General features: G+C 53.8%; 1 protein-coding gene across 3 annotated transcripts in view; it reads left to right on the forward strand.

Annotated features, from left to right (window-relative positions):
* LOC122367618 (aryl hydrocarbon receptor-like) overlaps window positions 1-14208 on the forward strand; it is a 95784-nt gene that overhangs the window by 67948 nt on the left and 13628 nt on the right. For all 3 annotated transcript variants that reach the window (XM_043340889.1, XM_043340891.1, XM_043340890.1), the window contains exon 5: window positions 7494-7703. In XM_043340889.1, the coding sequence (XP_043196824.1) occupies window positions 7494-7703 (210 nt within the window). The remainder of the gene's footprint in view (window positions 1-7493; window positions 7704-14208) is intronic.

The raw sequence follows: 14208 nt of genomic DNA on the forward strand, positions 1-14208 counted from the left end.
AATCGGAACACAAATTAAGGCGTTCTTTTCGAAGGTAGCGTGTTATTTTAGCTAGATTTACGTCTTGCTGTGGCCGAGCCACCTACCTGTCTATCGCTGGCGATATCCGGGTGGCCCGCCATGCTTCATGACACGCCGGTCGGAGCCTGCTGGTTGCCATGTGCTTCCTCTGTCTACCTCTTTCTCTGTCTACCTCTTTCTCTACATCAACTTCTTCCAGCCATCTGTTCTTCGTCTTGTTGATATTTTTTCACATATTCGCTTTTTCTGCAACATTGTCATGTCCTTTGAATAAGGCATGATCTCAAAGAGGGTAGGCACTAGGCACTCCTCTTCTTCTCCTTCCTCTTTCTTCTTCCTCTTCTTCTCCTTCCTCTTTCTTCTTCCGCTTCTTCTCCTTCCTCTTTTTCTTCTTTATCTTCATCTTCATCTTCTTCTTCTTCTTCTTCTTCTTCTTCTTCTTCTTCTTCTTCTTCTTCTTCTTCTTCTTCTGCTTGTCTCTCCCTATTCCTCTCTCTCTCTTCCTCCTTCACTAGTACTCGCCGGCCTCCTACTCCAACAAACCCGGTCGGCCAGCCAGGTCAAGGAGGGGACGTTTTCCCGGACATAGCTGCGAGAGGGAAACTGGCGCGCAGCGTTCGGCTCAGGAGGCAAACCGGCGCGTCGCTTTTGCCGCGTGCCACCTGGCCCGGCGCCGGCGTTGAGCGCAGTCCAGGTGCTCCAGGGTGGCCGGCTCTTTGCACTTGGGGTGCGCTCTACTGCACTGACAGGGGTGCACTGGTACCGTGCACGGTCTCAGGTAAACTGTCGCCGCTGCAGACGCTGTCGGCACGCAGAAAAGTGTCCAACAGGAGCGCGACGCGAGTCTGAGGAGAGACCGTTGGACGGGCGCTCTGTCCTCTTCCACGAAATGCGGCGGCAAGAGCCGGTAACGCCGTCGGTAGGACAGGAAAATCCTCCTCTTCAAAGGCATTGAAGTTGTTCAGCTGGAATTATTTTCGCGCGGTGAGCCGATGCCCGGTTATGTAAGTAATAATTTCATTGACGGATGTCGCTATACCACTGCACAGTGCACACATGGCATTGTTTGCGGAGAAATTGATGTTCTGCGGGCCGAGGCCAGTGGTGGAGCTCGCCTGGCACAGCCCGGCTGCCCGGCCGCACTTCCCCATGCCTGTTGGCGCTCATCTGCAGCGTAATTGGCGCCGGCGCCATCCGCCGGTCTTGAGAGGTGATAAAAGTCTGCGCCCGGCTCCTGGTGTTGAGCGCCGCTCGGCCGGTCCACGCTGGCCTTGCAGGGAGCGATCAGGCGGCCGCTGCAGGGAAGAGCCCGCCGCCCTGATGGCTCAGAAGAGCCGCCGAGCGGGCCGAGAGAGGCGGGCCCGCCGCCCCCCGGCGACGCGTTATGTGTTCCACAGGAGGGGGAGGGGTGGAGGGGTTACAGAGGCCCCGGGGGCGATCGTGGGAAGGGGAGAGAGATGCCGAGCTGGGTGGTAGGAGGAAGAAGAAATCACTAGGGTGAGATGGCTGAGTAGTTAAAAAAGTCGATTCCTAAGACATATTTGAAGAAAACTACTGAGGAGACAAATGACACTATTCGCTCTTCCATGCTAATTTCTTCCTATGCTGGCTAAATCATCCGATACACTGGCTAATTAGCCCTTATGACGGGGCGTGATGCAAAGTTGACTAATGTCTCACCCGAAGTAGAGCCACCGTCTCGTCCAATGTTCTTAGATCTACCATGCTGCCCAATGAAGAGCTTCCGTCTCGCCCAAAGTCGAGTTGCCGTCTCGCCCAATGAAGAGCTACCGTCTCGCCCAATGTAGATCTACCGACTTGCCCAGTGAAAATCTACCGCCTCGCCCGAAGTAGAGCTACCGTCCCGCCCGAGGTAGAGCCGCCGTCCCGCCCGAGGTCGATTCTCCCCGGCACCCGTTCGATCGCCCCAACATTAATCAACCGGGTGCTTATTAATTTCGTGTGCGACTCACAGAACAATAATGCCGGGAATATTTCATAGCGGCGACACGCCGCAGAAAAGCAGTCTCGTTGATTTACGACGTGGCGATTTTTATGCAAAATTTGTCAAAGTCTCGCGCTGAATTGCTGATGCATGTTTCCCCTTTGGCGCCGTGGGCATTGTTGGGCTCCTTTGAATGCGATCGGTCGGTCGCTGTAGTTATTGACTGGCTCTCGTTTACGATTGTCGCTACAAAGCGATGATTGATAATGAATATGTGACGGTGTCTCGGGAAATTAGCGTCGCCGGGAACACCTGACCGAAGGTAATGGCCGTCTACGCCACTGGGGAAGCAGGCCTTTTCAGAGCGTCAGGTGCCAGCCGTAATGCAGAATGATGGATTTGTAGGCATCCGAGGTAGAAACGAAAGTCAAGGGAGCACTGCGAGCCAATGTGGCGTTTCTAACAGGAGTAAGGGCGAAATGAGGCGCTAAGCGACTCAGAGCGACTGCAGTTTTCGCCACAGTGCAGCGCTGGAATGTGCAACGTCCTAACTAAGGTGTACATTGCAAGTGATGCCTCAATTTCACTGGGCAAAGAATGGTGTATGACTGGAGATAACGTGTATAAGCTCACTTAACAAAATGCTTACGGGTGTGCTTGGACATGCAATGAATTGATTCAGTGCTTGGGCATGGACACATAACTCTTACCCCAATGCATCGGTAGAGCCAACTACTAAAAGAGAAGTTTAAAACATTGAGTGAAGCCTGCCCGCTGCCTTGCCCCTTACAATCGACTCGCATCCCAGTAGGCATATTCGTAAATATTTCTCCAACAGCGCGGAGGCGCACGGTGGCTCCCTGCCTCACTCCCTGGACCACAAATCGTGCGGCCGTCGCCGCTGGCTGCGCGCAGACCGGCCGGGCTCTGCCCACTCCGGCCCCGAGCCGCACTAATTGCTTACACGTCATTAATAGACCGGCCTACGGAAATTTACGGCCGGAAGCTGAAAGAGGGTATTGTTTTTAACGTGATTAAAGCGACAACACATTCCCGAGTTCATCGAAACATGGGCGTGCCGCGAGCACGACTGGCCGGTAACAGCGCGAAAATCCGGTCACTGGGCAAGTGCATGTTATCCGGGCAAAGCACGCTGACATTAACCGCATAGGAACATCATTATTTTTTACCAATGTCACGTGCATTGCCTGCACGCCACGCCGCGTTTCGGCGGCAGGAAGAGTGCATTGTACACAGGGCTCGTTCGTTGCGGAGTGGGCCGGCTGGTCCGAATGACAGCACTCCTGCGCGGCGGCTAACAAAGAGCAGCCCGGCGATGGCCAGCGCTCGGCACAGTTTTCCCTGCCCAGATCCGGACCGATAGCACTGAGGAAAACGAGCAGCCGACTTCAAAACAGACAGAATCCCGGCCGCATCGCGGAGAGCGGCCTGCTCGAGGCCTGTAACGACCCCGCACCGCCGCCTTTTACAGAATCCGCTGACGACGAAACCGCAATGGCCGCCCAGACGGACGGTATTAGATTTCTCTGCGCCGGCAGTGCTCTGTCCATATTAAATTTCCGCCGGGCGGAGCGCCCCGCCCAGCGGAGGCGCGCTCCTGTTCGTGCGGGCTGCCGGCCGGCACCGGGCCGGCGCGGCTTATGATGTGCGCGGTGCATCTTTTAGGCGATGAGCTCGCTGGATCGATGCGCGAATGAATGTTTGATGGGATGATCAGTTTTGGAATCAGGGTCTGTCAACATGGTGCTGATTAGTGCTGCGTGCCGGCGCCACGCCCGCGCTGCCGCTGATCAGAAGCCGAGGAGCTGGTGCGCGGCCAGAGGGGCGACCTCGGCACCCGCGTGCTGGTCCTCTTTGTCGAGGAGTCTGAGAGAGAACTTGTGATGGCTCTGCCGTCACTCACCTCTTCGGCTGGGGTGGCAAATGATACACTTGTGACTCAAGAAAGACTTTTGAAGAGTCCTGTTAGGTGTTCGCTGTTATCATGGCAGAGCTCATCATGAATTCCTTGCACTTACGGTTTCAATAAGATAAGGTTCCTGCCTCTGAGCAGTGAGCCACCTAATCGTTTGTGTTTTTGCGACAGTTAACGTCAGTCGCGATTTAATAAATCGATTTGGTCACGAGACCCAATACCCATAGACAACTGGGGACACTGGGAAACCGTTAGGTATCAAATCAAAGTATTAGTTGGATACAAAAGTAACTTGGCAGCTGCCTGACATCAGCTGCCTGACTCCGTCCCTGTTTTCGGAGATCTGCTGCCTCAGAGGATGACTCCTGGCGTGACTCCGATCCTGATGCCGCTATCCTCGTCATAGCTCATAGCTCCTGACTGCTGGTGCTGTATCTCCTCTGTGACCAGTGGCCCGGCCATGGCTCCCCGCTCCGCTGCGGCTCCTGCTGGGGCTCCCGCTGGGGCCCCCGCCGTCGCCGATAGATTTACCGGTAGCCGGCCGGCCGCCGCGCTCCGGGAGGCCTCCCCGGGAGTCTGTTCGCTCCCTCCCCACCCCATCCATCGCCGCTGCCGGCCGGCCGAGCGAGCGGCGCGCTCCGACCGAGATGGCTTCATTTTCTTCCGCCCGGCGCGTGAGGGGGCGGCCGGCCACGAGCTCGGGCGCGAGAGTTATTGTTGGGGAGGATGCGGAGGGAGGGAGTGGGCGGAGGAGGATGAGAAGGATGAGTGGAAATAGGTGGCGCGGATGAATGGGAGAGCCACTGATTGAGCTTCTCTCTTCGGGTTCTATCTGCATCTGGTTCTCTGAGTATCAATCATGTCATTTATAGCAGTTTCATGCGGACAGGACTACAAACAGCCTATTTTTCGAGCTGAACTGACTCCGATAGTCTTACGTCTATCACCCGCACCCAGTGAGTCCCTAGGTAGCCCTGTGGAACCCGAGGTGTCCCAAGAAATCACAGGGGTGAGACGGACCCTCCCCAGCAGCCCGTCTTCTTCCCCTGCCCCACTGCAGCCCTCCGACCCGGCGGCCGCCACCCAGCAGCAGTGACGCCGCCAGTTTGTGACGTAATTACCACCATTTGCGGCCACTTGGGGCGCCTTTTGTAGCCGTGCCGCAGACATTTGTCAGCGACGCTAGCGATACAGTCCCTGCGGCGGCAGGTCGGCGAACTAACTCTGCCGGGCGCGCGACAGGGTACCGTGTCCGAATTAGCCGTGAAAGGCGGCGTATTGGGGCGGGCGCCGCGCCGATTTGAGCCCGATCGGAGCCGATGGCGCGTGTAAGCGGTCGACCGGGGAGGTGTCGCGTCCAGCGGGGCGAGAGGGGACCGGCGGCGCGTCAGCGTCCTCATCAGACGCTGCGGGACGCCCAGTCGCCGCAGCTCAGACGAAAAATTGGGCGGACACCCGCGGGCGCACGGCTGTTGATAGCTCTTTAAAGGCACATCTAGCTGTTCACTTTTGCCAGACATCCATGGCCTTTTTCCGTTCAAATAAGCTGTCAATTAGGAAGCATTTTTGTACCTAATATAAAATATACCTATCTTCAAACATTTTTTGGTGCGTGCATGACGTGCATGCGTGCATGTTACAATAAAAATGAATAAATAAAAGATAAGCGGCAGGCTGGATAAAACTCTCTAATAAGCGATATCGAGCATAGGAGTAAACCTGCCTACATGCTCCTTCTTCACGGAAATGCCATAAAATCAGTGTACACGCTGAAGCGCTTGTACAAATGGTCCGCCGCAGTACATACGAGTCATAAAGCAGTCACTGGTCAGGCGGCCCGGGATGAAGCCATCACCTGTGGCCACTCGCGTCTGTGGCCGGCTTGTTGTGCTCCCGGTGCGCCACTCTCGCCGCGCTGCGGCCAAACCGGCGCAGCGGGGCGCCGCTCCGGTTTCAATTTGGCTTTTTCTGGCGGCCCGTGGCCGTATATCTCACCGGCCGAGCGAGCTGTGCGTCGGACCGGGCCCCGGTGCGTGCGCCTCGATCGTTACCCGGTCGGACCGTAGCGGTGAACGGGTAATTTATTAACCGTAGTATTCATGGAGGCGGGATCTGATTTGGGCCGCGTTTCCGGGCCGGCTGATCGGGACTGGGATCAAGTGGGATCGGACGCAGTCGCGGGCCTCCGTCGCTTGGCGTTAGTCTCCCAGGGCCAGGTCCCTCCGTCTTCACACTGCGGCCCAACCACGCCCAGGTGTGTCCCGCTGTTTCCCACTGCCGCCGTCAGATGTCTCTCCCAGTCCATCTCACTCTGCCGGTGCATATTCTGCACTCCGGGAGGGCAATTCGCATTGTTTGCAATGTTTGGCGGCGCTCCGACTGACAGGGGTGTCAGTCGCGTCAGAGCGGCGTTCTGCTGTGCGCGGAACGATGTAACAGCGCCGCCTAACCGCCCGCTGCGCGATGCTGACGGCTCGAGGCACCTCTGATTGGAAAGACAGGCGAAATCAATCGGTAATCAAAACAGCGCATTCCTGTGCGCCGTCTTGTAGATGACGGCTGATCCAAGGGTGAAGGTAAAACCTCTGCAGGATATTGGCCCTGTAGACGAACAGACGCCAATTTCGGCACCAGATGTCTGGGATCCCAGATTTCCGAAAACTTCTGATGTTGGTTTGCTTCTGATAGGACTTGATTGGTGTAGGTAGATGCATTGAATAATGTTCTTTGAAACGGCTTGGGCCTTGGGCTAAATGCAGGTAGACAGACTCCCTCGGTGTGAAACTGTTCAATCATCTCGTTGATTCCGTTCGGCTATTTCGGTGGCGCAGGGAGCCGATTGTAATCGCGGGTATCCGCTGTGGTTAATCCGCGCGGGTGTTATGCTGGAAGCGAAGGCCGTCACCGGGTCAGCCCACTGGTTTAACCGGACAGCTTAGCGCAGCCACATAAACATAGCCTTGACTGACGACGAGGGCCAGTCAGGAACACGTCTGTGATGGAGGAGCCTGGTGGGGCGGTCCGGTCAGTCTGGTCACGTCTCACACATCACCCTCATCGCGCAAGTTTTCTATTTTGCAAAGTGAATCACATTATTGGTTGATGACTGTGATAGAGAAATTGTGGACAACTTATGTATCGAACAACACAATAAAATGACTTGAAAAATATGATGTTCGAAGAACCCCTGCGCCTTGACTGGCCTCATATGCCTGACCCCCGTCACCGGGCCTCTGAGATCTGACGCTTGACCCCAGCCTATGAGATTTGGATCCCAGATCTCTGAGGTCTCACCCCTGACGTCTAACCCCTGAGGTCTGACCCTGATATCTGGCCCCTGATATCTGATCCCTGATCAGATATCAGATCAGACCCTGAGGTCTGGCCAATGTCCTCTGACCCCTGAGGTCTAACTCCTGAGAGCTGAGCTCTGCTAGATCTGACCTTTGAGGTTTGACCCCTGAGATCTGACTTCTGACTTCACATCTGAGATCTGACCTCTGACCCACCTCTGCCCCCAGTCTGACATCGTGCACCAGTCGGTGTACGAGCTGGTGCACTATCTGACTATGCCCCCGCCTCTGCCCGCAGTCTGACATCGTGCACCAGTCGGTGTACGAGCTGGTGCACTCGGAGGACCGTGACGAGCTGCAGCGCCAGTTCCTGTGGAACGGCTTCCTACCGCCGGAGCGGGCCAACATGACCGTGCAGGAGGCGCTGCAGCCCGAGAACGCGCACCTGCTGGAGAGGAGCTTCACCGTCCGCTTCCGCTGCCTGCTCGACAACACCTCCGGATTCCTGGTGAGGACGCGGGGCGACGATAGGGGTCGGTGGGTCCGCAGACGGGAGCGGCGATCTTAGGGCAAGGGTGCCTCGATTCACACTGATGTGAGCTCGTGCTTATTTTTGAATTATATATTCGAATTTTGAAATTAAGGTAAGCAATCTAGTAATGAAAAGTATGTCACGTTTTTATTTTTTAAAAATATAACTTTAGATGGACCTAAATTGAACCAAGTTTTCAATTGAATATATTATTTTTCTCGTTTTAAAAATTATTATTCAGATCACAAATTTTGACATAATTACAGCGAAAGAATGAGAAAGTCCAGTCAGCTTGGACAGTGTGTGCTACTGGGCGTCCATTCATACACAACCCGGGACATTTCATTCATTCAGAACCGGGGCGTTGTTTGTGGCGGTGTTTCCGGTCGCCCGATTCCCGCTCCGTGTCCAGTCGATGGATATCGCGGTCCATCTGAACGGGAATCGGTGTCGGAACACCGCCGGACAGGCGGCTGTCACCTGCCTCAGCTATCTCCGCGCCGTCTCACAGTGTCTCACCTGTCTCACTGCTGTGCCTCTCACCTGTCTCACTGATGTTCCTCACCCGTCTCACTGATGTGTCTCACCAGCCTGCTGATCATCTTTCGACCCTACTTCCCTGTGCCATGGGCCCCGAGGGAGTCTTTCCAGTGCTCCATTGCTTATCCCTGCCATATAGTGGGTGGAGCTGCAATGTTTACGTAAAACCGAGTGCCTAAATTTTTCGATGTTTCCACCTGTCCTGTTACTCCACGTGATCACATGCCCTGTCACTAACTGAACTGAGCTGAGCTGAGCTGAACTGAGCTGACCAACTGAGCTGAGCCTCGTCCAGCGTCTACCGTCGACCATCCATGGCCCTCCACCTTCCTCCCTCCGCCCACCGCTCACCGCCAGCCGCCGGAAGTCACTACACACACTATCTGGCCGCATCGCGCGCCCGGCGCCCGTCGTTTTGACACCGCGACGCGGGCCGAGTCGACGCTGCGCGCTTCATTAGCGTCACTGTGGGGCCGACCGATGGTGGTCCATTGACGTGTTCCGGCGTATCTCCGACATCGGGACGGGACGGGGACCGGACGGGACGGGACGGAGGGGGATGGGATAGAGGGGGAGGGGCAGAACGAGTGGGAGGCTGTTTTAGAAATGCTGGCTCCCTTAGCTTTTGTTTTTTTCTGGAGACAAAATGCTGTAGAATGTGGTAACAGATAAGCACACACAAGAAGGAGCACGGCCTGCTTATGCAAAATTGTTACTCAGGCTTCCCAGCATTAAAGATTAATATTAAATAGCCGAGTCAAAACAATACCTAGAGAAAAAAACGCTTTAGAAAGCTCAAGCATGGATTCATGCATGGATTGGCACTCAGCAGTGTTTTCAAGTTCTCCCGTCACATTTCTCATATCCTCCATTTATTGCAAAAGGACACGCCATTAAGCCCTCATCCTCCGTCCGGCCAGCGGCGGTCGGGAAGGGTGCCATCTAAATCAGCCGGGCACGACCCCATTTGGTCCTGCCCCGAGCCCGCTTTGAAGTCGACGTCCCATCCCGACAGTGCAGATCCTCATATCCTGTCACTGTCGGCCAGTCGAGCCCACAGTCAGAACTGTCGGGCCAGTCAGAACTGTCGGGTGCAGTCAGAACTGACAGTGAGCGGAGACAGGGGCCGCGGCTCGCTCGCCCATTTGGAGGATGTCAGATCCAGCGACAGACTGTGACATTACTGGCGTCGTGGATTTGCCGCCGACGCGATATGGTGACTCGTGCAGGGGAATTCGGAATTCCAAAGAGGCCTGGTGGCGTAGGTGATGGGAATTTGAGCTGCTGCATTACTTTGTCGATACGAGGAATGAGGACAGAGTTGTGTAACATGGATATCCCGGATTTGTCATGGATAGTAAAATATCTAGCGGTAGGTAAATTTCTTAGTGTTATTTCCTAGAGAGTGAGCATGCCACAACTGCGCATTGTAGTAATGTGAAAGCTTCGGGACTGCAGTCTTCTGTAGCGCTGACAAAAATTAGCCACAGTGCAACTTATAAAATAGCTACAACAGCTGTAACGTCATCAATGACGTCACCCGCCCTATGAAGCACCTTGGTCCGACGAGCACCTGCCAATCTCCGCTCACGCTGCTAATCGCCCCGAGTTATGCCGTCTCCACTCCGAGTTCAGTCACTCAGCAGACCGAAACTCATCAGCGATATTGCCGGTCTCATCACGGTCGAGCCTTTACGGCCGGCGCGGGGCGGGCGGGACGGAGCCGGGGCGGCTGGCGAGCTGTTTTCCTCAAAAGCTCCGGCGGCCTGTGGGGACCTTGGAGCTGTCAGAGCGGGGTGTTTGTGACGTCAGCGAGGGTGTTTGTGACGTCATCGGGAAGAATCCTGAGGCGCTGCTCAGACAGAGCCGCTGCACCCGTGTTTGGAAGGAGGCATTTGAGGTATTCTTTGTTTCGCTACAGCGGAGGATAAGTCCGTGCCAGAAGTAGATAATGCTGATAGACATGTTGAATTATGTATGCACGTTAGCCGTCAAGAAAGACTTTATTTTAGTGGCACAGAGCAGGTCTTTCTAAGCTCCGCTTTTAGAATCGCTATCTAGATTCATTTTTACTTTCGTTTGCGCCGTTGCGGTGTCGATTTGGCTCAGGAGCTCCGCAAAGGTCGTCGGGCTGGAGCGGGCGGTGTGACGACTTCATTCAGAGGTGCCTGGTCTAGTTCTGCAGGTGCCGGCGGTGTGTCGGACCGGACCAGCCGGTCCGTCTGGTCCTTCTGGTCCGTCCGGTCCCCCCGGACCGCGACCTCTCGCAGTTTCGGTGCTCGCTGCCCCCGGGCGGGCCCGCGCCGGTCACCCGCCCCGCCCTGCACGCACCAATTACGTCATAATACTCTAATTGCGTCACTGGCGGCTGCGATCCATCTGCATTTGTCAGAGACGCCCGCGCCGCCCGCCGCGCTGCGTCAGGAAGCGCCGCGTTTGCCGCGCGCGGTGATCGCTCATGGCGACAGACGGCCGCCGCCGCGGGGTGCTGTTCGGACGTCAGTGCAGACAGCGCTCATTGTCGCCCTGATTCGCCAGCGGAAGACAAAGGAGATGTTTGATTGGAGCTCAGATTAGAGCGGACTAATTCTGCCGGAGGCGTTTTAAGCACAGGATATCTGTAAATCCATGTTCTTGCCTTGCGGAATATTTCCAATAGTTTTTATGGAGTAAGCCGTGTTTTATGGAGTAAGCCGTGTGTAAGGGCCTGCCTGAATGGGTGAAGTTTAGGTGAAACACATATACTGAGGTGTTTGAAGGGTAGGACTTAAAAAGCTGTATTTGTACTTAAAATTGGCATTATGCATGGTGTTAGTGCCAGAGTGGGCGTATACTGTGCGGTTTATATGGCTCGAGTTTCGTGTGTGCAAATAGTTTGTCTGAGGCCACAATTTACTGCGCTCGCCTGCCGTCATTAGACATATCGTCGAGGCGCTGATTCCAGCCACTATATTCGCGTTGATTCGGTAACCAATGGCATAGCACACAGTAAGCCTAACTCTATGTTCCACCGTTATGCCGGATTTGCGTGTTTCGGAGCGCCCATTCGGGACCTGACGCCGGTACCTACCTATTGAAATGAACACGACCGACAGTTCGGCACGGAATGAATGAAATTAACTCCGCCCCGTGCTTTTGATCAACTCAAGCCCAGCATGTTGTGGCACTGATGGCACAGCTGTGCGAACAATGCAAATGATTGCGACGGATATTGCGAGCGATTGCACGGCATTTGGCAAACACTCGTCAGCAGTGTTGGGTGCTTCGTTCACCGTTCATAATTAGCCACGCAGGGCGTGAGCGTAATGCACTCGTGCACGCTGCACAAATCGACACAATTTGTCTGTGAAAGGAGTGCATTTGTCACCGCTGCGCTCTCGGTCGCTGTTCACAAGAATCCATCACGTGCTTCTCACAGCAGCACCACGCCCAAAATACCGCCGACAGCTCCTGAAACACATTCCCAATATGTGGCGCACATGCTATAGACAGTGAGACACACACCTTCGTCGCTCGTCGCGGCGGTCCGGTCGGCGGTGTGTGCTAGGAGCTGAGCTGAGCTGCAGCTCCGGCGGCAGACCGGCAGCTCTGCAGCTTTCAGCCGCAGCTCAATAACCTTCAACTCGACGGCTGGGTCGGCGCGGCTGCCGGGCTCGCCTTGAGGTGTTCCTGGAACAGACTCACTCACGCCCCTGGCCGGGAGGGGGGGGGGGGGCTTATTACCTCCTAGCTCCGCGGGTTGAGAGCTTCCCAGCCGCGCGGCGTACGACGCCGGCCAGCGGCGGCCCCACACCATGGAGGCGACAGACGCCGAGTACCTCTACATGATAGACATAACCCGGCAAAACGACGGAGATCCAGTGTGTTCACAAATGTGGCGATATCTATTCGACCGGAACCGTCCGCCTTCTACTTCAATCTTGTGTACCACAGTTCCGTCTGTATCACCAGTCGGTCCTTATTTGCTTCAAAGCGACGATAATCCATAATAGGGCAGCCAGTGTGAGTGTGCAAATGGCCAATGTTACGGTTCGTTTGATGTTGCGACAAAGCCGAACATTACGCACACATCAAAAGACATTAAAACGTATGTAGGTACGGAGCGTTTGTAACTAATGATGTGACGGCGGCCGGTGATTCAATTTTGGGCCGTCGATTGTGTTTGTGTGTGTTCCGGGGGGGGGGCTCATCCGGACGTAGGGGGAGTCGCACCACGCACAGCGCGTGTCCGATGTGTCGTGATAGTGACACACACTGAGGGCCCATTGTGCGGTAACAGCTCACAACAAATGACCCTGTTTTGGGACGGGGCATAGCGGCCGCTTTGTCTGTGCAACCAAGCGTCATAACGATGCGCCTGTGTCAGACTGAAAACTGAGCGTCACCAAAAACAAAGCAGCGTAGTGGTGATAAAGATAATGTCAGTTTTATCGTACTATTCGCCAGATAGCAGGAACCTTAAATTATCAGTTGATGGAAAAACAAGTCTTCAAATGTACAAAGAAGTTGAAAGGCATTCGTGTGGATTTCTTGACATTCACAGTTCTGTTAACCCGCGCCCCACTGGGGGGGGGGCTATTTATAGCCCCCCTCCCGTTTTTCTGCCATAACTTCCAAAACGCTTGACGTATCGACGCCAAACTTTCAGTACCTTCGGCTGCATCAATTTGACACCTTGTGTCAAAATTTGAACCTCGTAGCTACCATAGGTCAGCCGGAAATGACGTCAGAGTGACGTCATGTTCGGCCGATTTCGACGCAAAACATCGAACCACGGCAATCGCTCCCAAGGGCTCAGTTTTTAAGCTAGATCCAATTTCTTTGCATGAGAGGACTCAGAATAGACTGTGCTATCAAACTGCTATCTCGGATTTTCGAAATTTTGAAAATTTCGAAAATTTGATATGATAAAATTCAAAATTTACATTTTTTCATTTTTTTCAAAAAGTTTTTGACTTTTCGAAAAAACCGGAATATATGTGATAGAACGCGTTATTATGACTAACTCTAGCAAGTTTTAGCTAAATATCTTCAAAAATGGCCAAGTTATACGCACTATTGCAAAAAATCACAATTCTTAATTTTCAAATCAATTTTTCACCACGTATTTGACATCGTACGCCCAATATAAATAGCACCATCGTGTTCCTGAGCTCAAACTGCATCCAATAGACACCTTTTCTGTTGAAAAATTATAACTTCAAAATTTGACCTTTTTTGACCTGAAAGTGACCTGACCTAGGCTAAATTCGACTCAAAATGACCTCCAATGACACAGACGACATCAAATTCGAAATCTTTGGCCTAAATGGACCATAAAACATGTGTCACGTGACCGATGCATGATATAATATTTTCGTGACTTGTGATGACCTGACCTTGACCTGAAAATCAAAGTACAAGTTTGGTACCCCCAGGGTATCTAGAGCATCTGTTCACGAGTGTGTGAGCCAAAAATGAGCCTGATCTGACTTGTAAGACGGCGGCCAGAGCCCAAAACGTGAACAAGCCAAAATGCTAGTAATTTTTACTTTGACCTGACCTGTGACGTCATCGGTGACCTCGAGGTCAATGAAATTAGGTTTCGCTCGACAGTTTTTCCGGGGCTATCAGACGCCGTTTGAAATTTGACGATCGGCCCAGTAGTTTCGGAGTTAGGAGGGGGGCTATGAATAGCCCCCCCCCCCAGTAGGGCGTGTTATACGCAGACCCCAGTGGGGCGCGGGTTAATGTCGCCTCTCTTTGTCGCTTATCATGATACTTTATTTTGGGAGGGTCTTTTCAAAAGAGCCATTGGCCAGTGAAGTCGACTCCAATGCATGAACCAAACAAGTAGCAATATCCCATATTTTACCGAGTCACAAAATCCTTCATCCTCCTTCTATTCAGCTTTCCTTTATTTTCATCCTCTTCCACCGTTCGTTCTCTTATTCCTCCTCTG

This window comes from Amphibalanus amphitrite, unplaced genomic scaffold, assembly GCF_019059575.1.
Source record: "Amphibalanus amphitrite isolate SeventyFive unplaced genomic scaffold, NRLGWU_Aamphi_draft 000882F_arrow, whole genome shotgun sequence".
NCBI lineage: Eukaryota > Metazoa > Arthropoda > Thecostraca > Balanomorpha > Balanidae > Amphibalanus > Amphibalanus amphitrite.